This window comes from Protopterus annectens, chromosome 5.part0 (genome assembly GCF_019279795.1).
Source record: "Protopterus annectens isolate FY-2018-M chromosome 5.part0, PAN1.0, whole genome shotgun sequence".
Classification (NCBI taxonomy): Eukaryota; Metazoa; Chordata; order Ceratodontiformes; family Protopteridae; genus Protopterus; species Protopterus annectens.
In genome coordinates this window covers 26780471-26798928 of record NC_056735.1, presented here as the reverse complement: position 1 = coordinate 26798928, position 18458 = coordinate 26780471, and the positions used below count along the sequence as shown (strand labels likewise).

Genomic DNA, 18458 nt, shown 5'->3' with positions numbered 1-18458 from the left:
GTTCTGATGTGGTCTCACTTGATATGAAATGAAAACACTAAATACTGTGTGTAATTATTAAATATTTAATTTGCAGCTAGTGGTGTGCTGTCTTGGAACCAACTACTTTTTATTATTTTTACAAGTTTAACAGTGTTGTGAATTTTATATTTTGAAGTGCTCCTTTACTGATGATTTAAATGTTTGGGTTATTAGTCTAATTTGAAGTGGAAGGTTGTTCCACGCCATGGTAGGATGATATCTGTAAAGGTTGCTACCCATTTTAGACCTAGGTTTGTGGAGACATAATAAGTCTTGGTCACAGCTTCAGAGTGATCTAGTGGGAGCATAGTGGGATATACAGGAGGATAGGCTAGGGCAGTAAAAGGCTGCTATAATATATAATGTATAATCTGAAACTGAGAGAGAAGAAGCAGATTGGGTAGTCCAAGCCAGCTTAGGTGTTTAAGTGAGAAGCAGTGATGAGTTTTATATGTATGTTGGGCAAAGAATCTGGCAATCTTGTTACAGGTTGAGTTTAAGTTTTGCAAGGAGTGTGGTATTAAGGTTAATAAGTATTTGTGAACTGCACAGAAGACTCAGTAGTAAACAGGTATGCGATAGGGTTACTTTAGCTTTGTTGGTAATAAACTTTCTTTTTCTGTAAAGAAGGCCTAATTTTTAATGGGTCTTCCTGATGCAGTTATTAATGTGCAAATCAAATTTAAGTTGATCATCTATAGTGACACCTAAAAGTTTGGTACTAGTTTCAGGAACTATTGGAGTCTTATTGAGAGACTCTATAGTAAAAGTAGATTTCAGATGGGTAAGAGATTTTGGGAGAAAGTGAAGGAGTTTGTTTTTTATAGGGTTAAGGATTAGTTGATTACTGGAGAGCCAGGATTCAACTGATGTAAAAGCAGCTTGAGTTTGGGAGATGAGGGCAGAGGGGGAGCCAGAGATAATAATTACTGTAGAGTTATCTTCATATTGTACAAGAGATGACTGAGAGCAGGAAGTGTAGAGTAGATTAATAAAAATATTAAACAGCAGTGGACCCAAGATGAAACCTTGGGGTACCCCCATTTTTATGGGGAGGGAGGGAATGAGTGCAGAGAGCCACTTCACCGATTGAGATCGATCAGTGAGGTAGCTGGAAAACCAAGTGATAGTAGCGGGAGAGAAGTTAAGATTAGTCAGTTTAGTCAGAAGTAGAGAGTGAGAAACAGTATCAAAGGCTTTAGAAAGGTCTAGGAATAGAAAGGAGACAAGTTTGTTGTTATCATGAGCCAGGGATATAGTGTTAGTAAAGGAGATCAGTGCAGTAGTTGTACTGTGTTTAGGGTGAAAACCATGCTGAGTAGGGGTTAGTAGATCTTCTTGTATTAAATATTATAGTGTCTGCTTGTGTATGCATGTTTCTAATATTTTTGAGAGGGGTGACAGGATGGCTATAGGTCTAAAGTTGGAGGTGTCATGGGAATGTCCACCTTTATGGATAGGTAGTGTGTAGAATTCTTTCCAGATAGATGAAAATTTAGACTCGGTGATAGAGTGGTTTATGAAGATAGATACAGGAAAGTCTAGTGTATCAGCTGCTAGCTGGAGAAAAAAGGAAGGAATATCATCAGCTGAGGCTGAGCATGGTTTTAATTTAGAGAGTAGAGATTTGATATAAGTAGTAGATACAGGATGGAAAGAAAATGGTTTAGAGAAGTTGGAACATGAGGATATGATAGAGTGGTTGTCTTTAGCTAGAGGAGGATTTGTGTTAACCATCTTTATAACAGATTCAATAAAGAAGGTATTAAAGATAGTGGCAGTGTCTTCAGGTGTCCGATTTGGGTGAGGATTAGGAGAGGAAGGGTTCCCGGGATGCAATATTTGGTTAATTAAATTCCAGATTTTTTTTTAGATCTTAGAGCTGCAGGAGGGTTGAAGTAAAAATCCCTTTTATCCTTACCTATGTGTTTTTTAGTCTAGTTTCTAAGTTCTCTGTACTTCTGCCAGTCAGAGGCGGTTTTATATTTTGTCCAGATTTTCCACAGCCTGTCCCTGTTTATCATAAGGGTGTGGGTAGTCTTGGAGAGCCATGGGGATATCTCAGATTTTATTCTAACAGTATGAAGAGGTGCAAGAGGGTTTAGTATATCAAGAAATATGGTGTTAAAAGATTGGACTGCTTTGTCCAGAGGGAGCTCTTTAAGGTGGGTTCAGTTAATTCTGGAGAGAAGGGAGTTAAAGGGATCAGGGGAGAAGTTAGATAGTTTTTGACAAGTAATATATCTATGAGGTCTGGTAATTTGAGGAGTGCATCTAGTAACTTTTATAGGAGAGTGGTCACTGAGTGTATTAGATAAGGTTTCAGAGTTATGATATCAGGTGGAATCTGAGACAAGTATCCAGTTAAGTAGAGTGCTTGGAATTTGTGAGTTGTTGTGGTGTGTAGGTTCTGATATTAGCTGTGTAAAACTATGTAAGTTAATGTGAGAGGTAGAGTGTTACAGTGGGCTGCTGCCTGTATAATTAAAGGCTTGATAGGTGTTGTAAGCATAACTCATGATCCTTTATTGTGTTGTTAGAAACAAGAACCACATCATAAAAGACTACAGCAATTGTTAAATACTCTACGGCAGCATAATTTCGTAGTTAAATAGAAGTCAATGTGAAATCAGTTTCACAAGTCTGAAATACATAGATTATATCATAATGCTTGGGGGCTTAAAGGCTGTGTTAGAAAATGTTTTAGTAGATGTGCAAATAACCAGGATAAAAAGCAATAACGCATTACAAAGTTTTGTAGAAATTATGAATTATCTTGCAAAGTGCGTACCTAATGAGTTTGAAATAACTATACAACTATGAAAATTGTTAGAGTGAAAGGCAGACTGAGAATGGAACTGAGATTAAGACTCAAGTTTTGAAATTCAAGGGTACGGGAAAAGATGGTGAAAATGGGCTAGGTACAGTATTTGAAAAGACATGATATATAATAGGTCTATTTTCTTTGGTATCTTCTTAGATTCACATGTACTTTTTATAGATGTCATTTGTATGTTCAATAATTTTCATGATGTAGCAAAAAGGAATACTTGTCTTACTTGACATGAACTGACACTTTCTTATCAGACCATTAACAAAAACACAGAATACACTGGGCTTCCTCTGCAAGTTTTAATTTTGCTAACATCTTTACTGGTAGAACTCTGGCATGCAGCATTTCTTCATAACTGCTTTTTTATCCCCACAGAGTAATTGCTCCCTTGTTTGGTTTTCTTGTATTCTTCTGTTTACAAAACAAAACAAAGTTTCCACAATTTAAATATAATGATGTTTAGCAAAAAAAAAAAAAAAAAATAGACTATAATTGACCTAGTCTTTATTTTTATATTACAGACTCATCAAATGCCAGCAACCTTTCATATACTTGCCAACTACCAAATTCTACATTTGTTTCCAATGAATCGAGTTATATAGGTAGGAGTTTTCCTTCTTTCTTTTTTCAGTTTCTGATCATATTTTATCTAGATTCTGTAGAAAGAATATTTGTGATGTTTTTCATATATTTGTTAACAGGGGTAGAGCAGTTCATAGGTTCCTTAGGATAATACTAGGCTGTTGATCTTTGCTACCCATTGACATGACTACGTTATACCTAGTTTTGACACCTTTAAATGAGGCTTGAGGGGGCAGACTGAGGGTGCATTTACAATTGTCCATCCATTCATCAAGGTTATATTTAAAGAGAGACAGGGTTCTACTTTGCTTTATATCCAATTTATGTCTATTCCATAAAAGAGTGTTTCTCAATAATATATATTTATCTCACCAGCAAGTCTTATTTATGTTTTGGTGGAAGTTAAGATCTCTTGAACCAGTGCTTAGGATGATATTTTTTGCAGATGTGCAGGAGGTCACATTGGACAGTATCCTATGAGGTATGTAGGTTAGACAGAGGGCAACTCTCAGGAATCTGGAGGAAACAGAAAAGAGAAAGAGCAGTTTAAGGTGCTCTGTGTGGTCTTTGTAATGAAATGAAGACATTTGATTGATTATATATATTATATATATATTTCTATATAGCTCCCAGTTATGTTTATGCACTACTGAGCACCATGCCACGCCATGCAATCCCACTCAGCTATGTTTAAACGTGACCTTTTCCATGAAAATTAAAAGTATCCAGTTTCTATTTTTAGATGTCTGGCATGTGTCCATTGCTAAGTGCCATACTGTACCATGCAAACACCAAATGAAAAAATAAAATAAAATATTTAACTTTAACACTCTCCTATCTTTCACCGAGTCCATTAATAGAAACCGTAATAACAACATCCTCTCTTCTGCACTCTTCATCAATCTTTCAAAAGCTTCTGACATGGTAAACCACCCCCTGATTATAAATACACTTGAATCTCTTTCTCTAGACACCCAAGCTGTTCTATGGTTTAAGTCCTACCTCAACAATAGGCAACAGGCAGTTCTCTGGGAAAACAAACTATCATCCCACCTGCCAGCCACCCTTGGAGTCCCTCAGGGCTCCATTCTAGGACCTCTTCTTTTCTTATTATTCATCAATGACCTTCATGTAGCAAGCCCTCAAGCCACCTGCATATGATATGCTGATGATTTTATGCTCATATGTTCTGCCAACTCCACTTCAGAACTACATTCACTGACTCAGAAGTTATTCAACTCTGTAGAGGCTTGGTTCTTGAAATGCTGCCTCCTTTTGAATGCAAAAAAAATTAACCTCTTACTCTTTACACCAGTAGGTCCTCCCCTATAGATTTCTCAGTCAAATCCAATAACAGCACCCTTATATCCCCCAACTCTACCACCAAACTGTTAGGAGTCACAATCGACAATCACCTCAAGTTTGATAGCCATATAAATAACACCATACAAACAGTAAACAGAAAAATGGGCTCCTTATATAGAATCAAACCCTTCTTAACTCCAACAGCTAGAACCACTATTGCCCACTCTCATTTAATCTCAACTTTTCTGTACACTTCACCTATACATACTAACCTAAAGAAAAATAATCTTCTTAAACTAGCCAACTCCTGCAACAACATTGCCAGATTTGCCACTGGTGATGCATTTAGAACTCACCATTGTCAGAATCTAAAGCAGCTAGATTGACTTGAACTACAAAACATTCTGATATTTTCCCAACTTACCATTGCCCATAATATCTTTTACCAACCAAAAAATACTCCTATACTCTCTAACCTCATTACCCCCTATAATAATCTCAATTCCATATGCTCTTCTAGCAAACTGCTTGCTAGCATAAGCAAGTCCAATAACTTGGCAGGTGACTCCCTTTTCTCCAACACTGCTGGAAAAAACTGGAACCTTCTACCAACTGATCTAACTCTACCTTCACTGTCACTCTAAGCAAAAGCTCAAAAGACATATTAAAACACTCTGGTTATGCCCTTGCAGTAACCCTGACTAATTTTCAGCCTTCCCTACTTCTATCTCCACACTTGTCTCTTGTTACCTAACTTTATACTGCTTACCCCTCTGTAAGCAGAAACTGTCACTAGTAAGATTAATATAACTTCCAGTATTTATTTAATCTATCAAGGAACTTTAAATTACCACAGATATCATGTTGTAAAATGACTTATATTATCCTATATATTTAATCCTTCTTAGTGTAAGTACTTCTCATAAAGATTCCTTTTTTGGATTTTAACTTCCTTTCTACTTTCTTCGTTATATAACTGTATATGATATTTTTTGTGCTACTTTTGGAGCTTTTCTCCCCGGGCCTCAACTGAAAATGGAAATATATCCAGTTAGACTAGCCCGGTAAACAAATGTAAAATAAATAATATAAAATATTGACAGTGTCCGGAGATTAGTAACATACCCCTTACACTGAGTCAGTAACTGTGTTACACAGCTCTCCCTCAGTAGGGTGCCTTTATTAATATGCAAGACGGGCTGCCGAGGGGGAGCCACAGACATGGAAATGGTACACTCCATGTAGGCCTTACACTATTCTTACATGGAGTTTATTAAAACTCACCTATATCTTTCAGATGTATCTTTTTCATCTGAGGTGTTCTACAATCAGTATGCAGATGATTTGAAATTAGGTAAACTGATTCCATGTGTTACAGATAGGGCATGTATGCAAAAGAACTTCACTAAATTGTCCATTTGGACACTGGAGAATAATATGCTGATAAATGCATCAAAATTAAGCATATGAGATTTGGGATACATAAATTGAAATGTGAATATTTAATACAGCACATGGTGATTGAAACTATAGATTCATTCAATGACTTGGGTATATGGATAGATCCAGCTCTGAGTTTTTGTGATCTTATTAACAAATTGTTTAATTGTAGTTATCAAGCTATAGGTTGAATAAAAAGATTTATAAAGTCTAGGTAATCAGAAATGATGAAGTCATTATCTGTTAGTTACATTAGAACCAGACTTAAGTATGGAATAACAATATGGAAATCTTATAAGAAAGCAAGCATGAGTAAACTGGAAAGAGTACCGCAGAAATATACCAAGAGCATCCATGGATGTGAAAATTTAAGTTATTATGAAAGACTTATCATTAAATGGCAAGCTGTTAGAATAGCCCGTATGGCTTCACACCTGGAAGATGTGAAAGCAGAGTTTGATAAAATATCCCACATGTTCCAGGAAAGCAGGTACTCCCAGGCCGTAATAAAAGAAGTTTTGGATGAGGTCTATGTAAAGTGGGGTGTTGTATATAAATCATTATTGGGTGAAGGATTGGTCACTAGTAAGGCTATGAGCTCTGGTCATAAAAAGGAGGTTACATATGAAAAGGCTTGTGTGCTACAATATAATCATCTTTCAGATGAAATTAAGGGAGCATTTATAGCTAATTAGAATATCTTTAGGATAAACCATGGCATTCTAAATAGAGTGGGTAGTACACCAAAATTTGTAAATAATACAGAACCTAATTTTAAACAGTTATTTCAGAATAAGGTAGATCCTATAGATATAACATCTGTAGGTACACACCCTTGTGAAATGTGTAGTCAATGCCCATATATTAATAAATAAAAAATAATTTCCCTGAATAATAAACTGTGCAGTCAGGTACTATTCCAGAAAGGGAATTGTTTGACAAGTAGAATAGTACATTTGGCAATATGCGCATCATGCCAACATTTTTATGTAGACAAAACAGAATGTCATTTGAAGAACAGGATATATAAGCATTTAAATGATATCAAAAATAAAAATGTTTATATTGCTCTATATAGACATGTTCAAGTTTGCCAAAATTTTGAGAAATTCATGTTTGGTATTCTAGAAATAGTTAAAATACAACCAAGAGGGGGGACTGGAAAAACAGGCTGAAAAAGAAGGAAACTGAATGGCAGTATAAGTTGGTTGCTATGTTTCCACCAGGCTTAAATAATTTTATATCCATTTCACCCTTACTACATGAAAGGGCTAGTCAGATATAATGTATTTTATATCAGAGTATATTTAGTGGGATATATATTTATGCTAGTAATATTATGATCTATATATATTATATGATAGTATTATTTTTTAATAAAAGAAAGGTAATGATTTTAGGAAGAAATAGGATTTTTGTAATAGTGTCTTTAAATATTGATTACTATTGTCACGTGACCTGCATTTTTAACTGACAATGTTATTTAAATGCTTTTGGCTTTTGTATGAATGTATTCTGATGAGGTCTCACTTGATATGAAATGAAAACACTAAATACTGTGTGTAATTATTAAATATTTAATTTGCAGCTAGTGGTATGCTGTTTTGGAACCAACTACTTTTTATTATTTTTATAAGTTTAACAGTGTTGTGAATTTTATATTTTGAAGTGCTCCTTTACTGATGATTTAAATTTTTGGGTTATTAGTCTAATTTGAAGTGGAAGGTTGTTCCACGCCATGGTAGGATGATATCTGTAAAGGTTGCTACCCATTTTAGACCTAGGTTTGTGCAGACATAATAAGTCTTGGTCACAGCTTCAGAGTGATCTAGTGGGAGCATAGTGGGATATACAGGAGGATAGGCTAGGGCAGTAAAAGGCTGCTATAATATAGAATGTATAATCTGAAACTGAGAGAGAAGAAGCAGATTGGGTAGTCCAAGCCAGCTTAGGTATTTAAGTGAGAAGCAGTGATGAGTTTTATATGTATGTTGGGCAAAGAATCTGGCAATCTTGTTACAGGTTGAGTTTAAGTTTTGCAAGGAGTGTGGTATTAAGGTTAATAAGTATTTGTGAACTGCACAGAAGACTCAGTAGTAAACAGGTATGAGATAGGGTTACTTTAGCTTTGTTGGTAATAAACTTTCTTTTTCTTTAAAGAAGGCCTCATTTTTGATGGGTCTTCCTGATGCAGTTATTAATGTGCAAATCAAATTTAAGTTGATCATCTATAGTGACACCTAAAAGTTTGGTACTAGTTTCAGGAACTATTGGAGTCTTATTGAGAGACTCTATAGTAAAAGTAGATTTCAGATGGGTAAGAGATTTTGGGAGAAAGTGAAGGAGTTTGTTTTTTTTAGGGTTAAGGATTAGTTGATTACTGGAAAGCCAGGATTCAACTGATGTAAAAGCAGCTTGAGTTTGGGAGATGAGGGCAGAGGGGGAGCCAGAGATAATAATTACTGTAGAGTTATCTTCATATTGTACAGGAGATTACTGAGAGCAGGAAGTGTAGAGTAGATTAATAAAAATATTAAACAGCAGTGGACCCAAGATGAAACCTTGGGGTACCCCCATTTTTATGGGGAGGGAGGGAATGAGTGCAGAGAGCCACTTCACCGATTGAGATCGATCAGTGAGGTAGCTGGAAAACCAAGTGATAGTAGCAGGAGAGAAGTTAAGATTAGTCAGTTTAGTCAGAAGTAGAGAGTGAGAAACAGTATCAAAGGCTTTAGAAAGGTCTAGGAATAGAAAGGAGACAAGTTTGTTGTTATCATGAGCCAGGGATATAGTGTTAGTAAAGGAGATCAGTGCAGTAGTTGTACTGTGTTTAGGGTGAAAACCATGCTGAGTAGGGGTTAGTAGATCTTCTTGTATTAAATATTATAGTGTCTGCTTGTGTATGCATGTTTCTAATATTTTTGAGAGGGGTGACAGGATGGCTATAGGTCTAAAGTTGGAGGTGTCATGGGAATGTCCACCTTTATGGATAGGTAGTGTGTAGAATTCTTTCCAGATAGATGAAAATTTAGACTCGGTGATAGAGTGGTTTATGAAGATAGATACAGGAAAGTCTAGTGTATCAGCTGCTAGCTGGAGAAAAAAGGAAGGAATATCATCAGCTGAGGCTGAGCATGGTTTTAATTTAGAGAGTAGAGATTTGATATAAGTAGTAGATACAGGATGGAAAGAAAATGGTTTAGAGAAGTTGGAACATGAGGATATGATAGAGTGGTTGTCTTTAGCTAGAGGAGGATTTGTGTTAACCATCTTTATAACAGATTCAATAAAGAAGGTATTAAAGATAGTGGCAGTGTCTTCAGGTGTCCGATTTGGGTGAGGATTAGGAGAGGAAGGGTTCCCGGGATGCAATATTTGGTTAATTAAATTCCAGAATTTTTTTAGATCTTAGAGCTGCAGGAGGGTTGAAGTAAAAATCCCTTTTATCCTTACCTATGTGTTTTTTAGTCTAGTTTCTAAGTTCTCTGTACTTCTGCCAGTCAGAGGCGGTTTTATATTTTGTCCAGATTTTCCACAGCCTGTCCCTGTTTCTCATAAGGGTGTGGGTAGTCTTGGAGAGCCATGGGGATATCTCAGATTTTATTCTAACAGTATGAAGAGGTGCAAGAGGGTTTAGTATATCAAGAAATATGGTGTTAAAAGATTGGACTGCTTTGTCCAGAGGGAGCTCTTTAAGGTGGGTTCAGTTAATTCTGGAGAGAAGGGAGTTAAAGGGATCAGGGGAGAAGTTAGATAGTTTTGACAAGTAATATATCTATGAGGTCTGGTAATTTGAGGAGTGCATCTAGTAACTTTTATAGGAGAGTGGTCACTGAGTGTATTAGATAAGGTTTCAGAGTTATGATATCAGGTGGAATCTGAGACAAGTATCCAGTTAAGTAGAGTGCTTGGAATTTGTGGGTTGTTGTGGTGTGTAGGTTCTGATATTAGCTGTGTAAAACTATGTAAGTTAATGTGAGAGGTAGAGTGTTACAGTGGGCTGCTGCTTGTATAATTAAAGGCTTGATAGGTGTTGTAAGCATAACTCATGATCCTTTATTGTGTTGTTAGAAACAAGAACCACATCATAAAAGACTACAGCAATTGTTAAATACATTACGGCAGCATAATTTCGTAGTTAAATAGAAGTCAATGTGAAATCAGTTTCACAAGTCTGAAATACATAGATTATATCATAATGCTTGGGAGCTTAAAGGCTGTGTTAGAAAATGTTTTAGTAGATGTGCAAATAACCAGGATAAAAGGCAATAACGCATTACAAAGTTTTGTAGAAATTATGAATTATCTTGCAAAGTGCGTACCTAATGAGTTTGAAATAACTATACAGCTATGAAAATTGTTAGAGTAAAAGGCAGACTGAGAATGGAACTGAGATTAAGACTCAAGTTTTGAAATTCAAGGGTACGGGAAAAGATGGCGAAAATGGGCTAGGTACAGTATTTGAAAAGACATGATATATAATAGGTCTATTTTCTTTGGTATCTTCTTAGATTCATATGTACTTTTTATAGATGTCATTTGTGTGTTCAATAATTTTCATGATGTAGCAAAAAGGAATAATTGTCTTACTTGACATGAACTGACACTTTCTTATCAGACCATTAACAAAAACACAGAATACACTAGGCTTCCTCTGCAAGTTTTAATTTTGCTAACATCTTTACTGGTAGAACTCTGGCATGCAGCATTTCTTCATAACTGCTTTTTTATCCCCACAGAGTAATTGCTCCCTTGTTTGGTTTTCTTGTATTCTTCTGTTTACAAAACAAAACAAAGTTTCCACAATTTAAATATAATGATGTTTAGCAAAAAAAAAAAAAAAAAAATAGACTATAATTGACCTAGTCTTTATTTTTATATTACAGACTCATCAAATGCCAGCAACCTTTCATATACTTGCCAACTACCAAATTCTACATTTGTTTCCAATGAATCGAGTTCTAAAGGTAGGAGTTTTCCTTCTTTCTTTTTTCAGTTTCTGATCATATTTTATCTAGATTCTGTAGAAAGAATATTTGTGATGTTTTTCATATATTTGTTAACAGGGGTAGAGCAGTTCATAGGTTCCTTAGGATAATACTAGGCTGTTGATCTTTGCTACCCATTGACATGACTACGTTATACCTAGTTTTGACACCTTTAAATGAGGCTTGAGGGGGCAGACTGAGGGTGCATTTACAATTGTCCATCCATTCATCAAGGTTATATTTAAAGAGAGACAGGGTTCTACTTTGCTTTATATCCAATTTATGTCTATTCCATAAAAGAGTGTTTCTCAATAATATATATTTATCTCACCAGCAAGTCTTATTTACGTTTTGGTGGAAGTTAAGATCTCTTGAACCAGTGCTTAGGATGATATTTTTTGCAGATGTGCAGGAGGTCACATTGGACAGTATCCTATGAGGTATGTAGGTTAGACAGAGGGCAACTCTCAGGAATCTGGAGGAAACAGAAAAGAGAAAGAGCAGTTTAAGGTGCTCTGTGTGGTCTTTGTAATGAAATGAAGACATTTGATTGATTATTTTGTGAAGAAATGCTGCAGTCTCTCAAGCTGGGTCATATGCTTAGATAAATACATACTAAAGTGCCCATTGTACTATATTAATAATGAGGGAGGTGTACAGATGGATAATAAATTCCTTCAATCTGAAAACAATACTCTTAGTGACTAGTCTGGCTAAGTAAAAGGATTTCTTTTTTTTTTTTTTTTTCAATAATTTTTATTTTTATTTTTAACATTAATAAATGTCACAAATAAAAACTATCTTACAGCATGACCGTATATATATATATATATATATATATATATATATATATATATATATATACATATATGTTATACATTGATGTCAAATACCACAGGATATAGGTATTACAACATGTCTATTTACACTATGTACATATATGCTTTCACTGTTAGTTCCACAGTTATATAGACAGTATACACATTCGTAATATCCAAGTTATTATTTAATATCTGAACTTGTATGTGTTCTTTGGTTCCATTACAGTGTATTTCTAAGTTGCTGTGTGATGAATTATGCTAATATAATATTAAAGGTTTGTTCCCAAATCTCTCTGGATTTCATGTTTTTGTTTCTTTTATCTATTACTATTTTATGAGCTAAAAGGTGTTGTATAGCTACTTGTTTAAAACCTTCCCAAGAGATAGTTATCGTATCTAGCCATTTAAAAGCTATATACAGTTTCATTAGTAGGAAAATTGTTAAAAGTGTATTTGCTTGTTTTCTTGGTATGTTGGGTGGGAGAATGTGTAATAGAGTGAATTCCCAAGTTAATGTTGATGTTTGATAACCTGTTTTTTTGTAATTGTACCTTGAGAGAGTTCCAGAGTTTATAGACACATTTACAGCTCCAAAATACATGGATTAAGTCAACTATCTGGTCCTTACAGTGTGGGCAGAAAGGTGATTTTGATGTGTTAAATTTGTGTAAGATTGCAGGTGTAAAATAAGCATTATTATTGATCATGAGCTGAGTGTATGCTAACTTTTTGAGGGGTATAATCTTCAGTGTTAGACTGATTGCCTGGCTTATTTGCTGAGCATCTATGGATGGTTTAATTTTTCTCCAGTAGTTAGAGAAGAGGAGGTCTTTCTGGTATTTGATTTCATTTATCATTTTATATGAATTAGTAATAGTTTTCTTTGTTGTGATAATAGTTTTCCAAAACCTGCTACAAGTTTCTATGTCACTATTGGTCATAGTAACATTTTGGAGGTAACTGGAACACAGTTCTTTGATTTGTCTTAGGATTATTATGTGTGATTTAGGGAGGTTTAAGTTGGTCCTCATTTCTTGTATTGAACAGTTAAGGTAGGGATAAATATCTTGGATTGTTTTATCTTTCAGTCTGGGAAAAGGGACTAAGTCCAGCATTTTATTGTTTATTTTTAAATTTGGGTTTTTATGAAGGGGTTACAGTATTGTCATGGCTTGTCTAAGGTTCAAGAGTTTTTGTGCTAAGTTGATAGAATGTTTTAAGGGCTCTATAATGTTATAAGTTTGTATTTCTTTCTGCTTCGGGAATGGAAGTGCTTTGGGACTGAAACCTAGAGCTTTAATATATCTATAATAGACTGTCACCCAAAGAGGAGACCAATTTTCCATTAACGGGTTATGTAGGTAAAAGGATTTCTTAACAATAGTGGATACATGATGATTAAAGAATAGAAAGATGTCAATAAAAGTTCCATAGGTCTCTATATTAGGCTATATTAGGCTATATATATATTATATATCTCTATATTAGATAATATATTATATTATCCTATTTATTATCTATTTCCCCAGGGTCCAAGCTAATGTCAAGGGTGTCTAGCTGACCATGTTTGGAGATATCTGCAAACATGAATCTATCATCAACTCTCCAGTGGCTCCGAGATCCTATTAGAGGGTCTGTTATATGCTAACACATGGTGCCTTGACCAATCTCTGAGCTTAATTGCAAAGAAGTACAGTATTGTCTCCTTTGGAAATGTGTACCTTAGTATCTAGGACGTATAAGGTACCCCATCAAAACTGCTACAGTTATTAGGGAGCTGGGCATTTTCATAGACAAGTTCTGCTTCTATCACCACATCTACACTGTCATTTAACAAATCCTTCTACATAGCTCAGCTGATGACTAAGGGTATATTTTCTTGATCTAGGGATGCCAGTGTCCCTCTTGCACTTCCCATATTATGCCCATAATTGAATAAAATACTTTCTTCAGCATGTACCTAAGAAAACGCATCATCAAACTTGAAACACCTCAGTATTTCCTTACTAAGAAAACTAAGACATGAAACTCAAGGTCCTGTGCAGAATGCGATGATGCTCCTGCTCTGTTTTTAATCTGATCTCATACAGACTCCTGCAAGTAGTTCTTTTACCTAACTAAGGTGTCAAATGATTCAGCCATGTGTGAACATCTACAATCACAAAATATGCAACCAAGCAAACATCTGCAATAGAGGTCTAAATTTCTACCACAAAATAATCAGAACCTGCTGGCAGGATAGATAGATCCCCTAACAATAATGCTTTGTTGAAATCGACATCCAGTCCTTATTAAACAAAGTAATTCTCTTAACTCTCGTCAAATCCTACCTGGATGAACAGATGAGAAATTTCAAATAAATCACCAGGTGGAGCTTTCAAACTCTTGTGGATAGGGGTAATGATGAGTGGGCATTGCTCTGGCATTCCTTCAAATGATCTACCTGACACCTAATGATTATCCGATAAACTAAGAACCTAAGGATAGCTGTTTTAGTGGTGAGGTTTCGCTGGAATGGAAATAACCAGGCTGTCCAGGATTCATTTGTATTTATCATCACATCCCTTCTACTGCATAGAGAGGGCAGGTCTTTTATCCCAGTAATGCATCTGTAGCAGACAGAAAGGCTTGCACTGTAAGAACAGCAGTTCCAAATTATTATATAGAGTGGACAAAATCTTAATGGAAAATATTCTGCTGGATTGAAATTACTGTATCTGTAGAGTTTCCTACTAATGGTAGAGAACAACATGAATGAGGATACAGCTTGTTGATCACAACCGGATGAGTTATACCTCTAATCACAGTTTCTCAGAGAAGATTACTCTTGGTGCTGTTTTTATTAAAGGGCATCAGATGCTTCACTGATTTTTTTTTTTTTTTTTTTAGTTTCCACTTTTCTCAGTGGTACTTTAACTATGGAATTTGCATATTTGTATATGTCACTAAGGTGATATTGTGGAGCAATGGTCCCCACAAAGCATGTACAGCAGACTTCACAGAGTAATGTCCCCATGAAGTATGTGCAGGGGGCTTCATACAGTAGTGTTCCCCATGAAGTGTGGGCAGGGGCCTTCAAAGAACAATGTTGCACATGAAGTGTGTATGGGGCTTTACAGAGCAATGATCCCCATAAAGTGTGTGCAGTGGGGGTTTTATAGTGTACTATTCCCCATAAAGTGTGTGCAGGGGGCTACACAGAGTAATGTTCCCCTTGAAGTGCAGGGGACTTCACAGTGCAACGATCCCCATGAAGTGTGCACAGGGGGGCTTCTCAGTGTACTATTCCTCATAAAGTGTGTGCAGGGGGCTTCACAGAGTAAAGTTCCCATGACGTGTGCAGGGCACTTCACAGAGTGATGTTTTTCTATGAAGTGTGGCAAGGGGCTTCACAGAGTAATGTTTCCCATGAGAGAAAAATTGCACAGGACACTAAGGATAATCACAAGGCTTTCTTTAGTTATGTTAGGAATCTGGGTGGGATTTCCTAGATATGCTCAGAATTAGTCCAAAATGACAACAAATACATCGAACCCACAGACATTGCCAACATCCTAGCTGACAGGTTCAGCGCAAACTCCCCCCCCCCCTTCCCCACCAAAAAGGCAAATATCTATCCCAGCAGAGTGCTGTCCCCCTGACATCTCAGATGCTCAGGTAAGACCCACCCTCTCCAAAGCAAAAAACACAGCATCAATGGGACCAGACGGTGTCCTGGGCTGCATCCTACATGAACTCCAAGAAGAACTAAACCCAAACATAAAACTACTGTTCAGTCTCAGCCTTACTACAGGATATGTACCCAAAGAGTGGCGTACAACAACAGTGGTCCCTCTCCACAAAGGTGGTGCCTCAATGGATCCTGGAAACTATCGCCCCATAAGCCTGACTAGCTTGGTCTGCAAAGCTATGGAAAGGATCATCATGGACCTCATAACAAAGATATTGGGGACCTACAGACACTGGATCCTACCCAGTTCGGCTTTGTTAAGGGCAGATTCTGCCTCCTAAACCTGGTCAATTTCTTTGAAACAGTCACCAAGGCCATTGACGAGGGGAAGGTGGTCCACACAGACTACCTGGACCTCGCAAAAGCCTTCAATACAATACCCCACTCGGGCATTATAGATAAGCTCACCAGCTTAAATATAAACCCCTATGTCACTAGATGGGTTGCAAACTGGCTCAAGGACAGAACCCACATGGTTAGAATTGCTGGAGCCATGTCAGACTCCAAACCAGTTACAAGTGGCATCCCACAAGGCTCAGTCCTGGGACCTTTCTTGTTCGGTATATATTTCTCGGATGTACAGGCCAACACAGAAGGACTGTGGCTGACCAAGTTCGCAGATGACTGCAAACTGGGTGCCATAATCGACTCTCCAGACGACACAAGCATACTACAAAAGGGCCTCATAGAAACAGACAACTGGTGCCAGAGCCATGGCCTCAAGCTAAACGCCAAAAAGTGTATAGTCATCAGCTTCGGCAAAAACAAAGTGCCCACAAATTACCACATAGATGGTAATCCATTAAGTATGGAAGAAGTAATTAGGGACCTGAGGACCCAAGTTGATAGCAATCTCTCATTCAACAACCACATGGCCAAAGTGGTTAGAAAAACATTTTATATAGCCCACCTAATCATGAAGGGATTCACATCTAGATCAGAGGAGGTCATCGTGCCTCTTTACTCATCCCTCATCAGGCCTATAATTGAGTACAATGCCCCTTTTGGGATGTACCTTACCAGACACCTGCAGCAACTGGAAAGACCCCAAAAGTACCTCACCAAGAGGATCAAAGGGCTCAAACAGATGCCATATGCTGCCCACTTAAAGAAACTCCAGCTCTACTCAGTGGCATACCGCCTGCTCAGAGGTGATCTGTGCCTGACGTATAAAGCCATGTCCAACCCGGAATTAATGGACATGCTGCACCTCAGAAAATCCAAATCCCATCAAGCTACACGCTCGAGAGACTTGAACCTCAGCACTGAAATAAATAGGACACGCTGGAGGAACAGATTCATAACCCAGAGGCTCCCTTCACTCTGGAATAAAATCCCAGTCCAGGTTAGGCAGAGTCCCTCATTGACTCTCTTCAAGAGGAATCTTGATGAGTGGATGGGAGATGGTAGATTTACTCTGGGTATCACTTCTGTGTCACTGTTAGACAGAGGCACAGTATACTAACCTCGAAAAAGGGCATAGCAAAATTCATTTAAAATGGGTGGCAAAAGCCAAGCACACTCTGGCTAGGCTTGTAAATGCCCTAGGGCAGATAGCCTAGTATGAACCTATGAACCTATGTGTGCAGGGTGCTTCATACAGTAGTGTTCCCCATGAAGTGTGGGCAGGGGGCTTCAAAGAACAATGTTGCACATGAAATGTGTGTAAGGGGCTTCACAGAATAATGATCCCAATAAAGTGTTTGCAGTGGGGGCTTCACAGTGTATTATTCCCCATAAAGTGTGTGCAGGGGGCTACACAGAGTAATGTTCCCCATGAAGTGCAGGGGGCTTCACAGAGCAATGATCCCCATGAAGCATGCACAGGGGAGCTTCACAGGGCAATGATCCCCATGAAGTGTGCACAGGGGGGCTTCTCAGTGTACTATTTCCCATAAAGTGTGTGCAGGGGGCTTCACAGAGTAAAGTTCCCATGACATGTGTGCAGGTCACTACACAGAGTAATGTTTTCCTATGAAGTGTGGCAGGGGACTTCACAGAGTAATGTTTCCCATGAAATGTGTGCAGGGGGCTTCAGGCAATAATGTTCCCCATGAAGTGGGTGGAGGGGGCTTCACAAAATAATGTATAGTCTGTGGGGTTATGTAGCTGCTTCATTTTAACTACAGTCACTATCTAATCTGTGCTGATTACTTTGAAACATATCCTGAAGTCATCAGACTAAAAGAAATATCTTTACGATGAGTAGTCGCACTGGTGAAATCCATTCTTTCATGCCATAGTATCCCTCATATTTTCATTTCTGATAATGGCACACAGTTTCTAGTCAGGAATTTTGTACTTTTTATAGCACTAGATCTTTCTGCATGTGATTTATTTGTGAAAGTATCCATAATCTAAGTGACTAAAAAATGTAATAAAACAAGTGTGCTACCAGTTATAATTAACGCTGTTTTTTGTCCAAGCTCAGGGTGGGCAAATGGGGGAAGATACCCCAGAAACAAGCTGTTAGGAAGCATGCTTGGCAATGCCAATTGGGTGGAAGTACAATACAAGTCTGTCTGCATTCATTTAGTATTGCAGTTCTGCACTGTTGCCAGTATTCATTCATATAAAGAGCTATAGCTTAATAGCTGCATAAATGAATGATTTTTGTTTTTTGGCTGTGCAATTTCAGTTAGAGCAGGCACCAGTCTGAGGACAGCCCAGGGCAGAAATATACCTAGTTACTGCTCTGTACCAGAGAACAGAATGTACATGAGCAGAATGATTGGACT

General features: G+C 37.3%; 1 protein-coding gene across 1 annotated transcript in view; it reads left to right on the top strand.

Annotated features, from left to right (window-relative positions):
- Positions 1 to 18458, top strand: part of LOC122802456 — a gene marked incomplete in the record, with an annotated part of 745162 nt that overhangs the window by 475058 nt on the left and 251646 nt on the right. Inside the window, 2 exon segments of the mRNA XM_044072077.1 lie at positions 3376 to 3456; positions 11068 to 11148. Of these exon segments, the coding sequence (XP_043928012.1) occupies positions 3376 to 3456; positions 11068 to 11148 (162 nt within the window).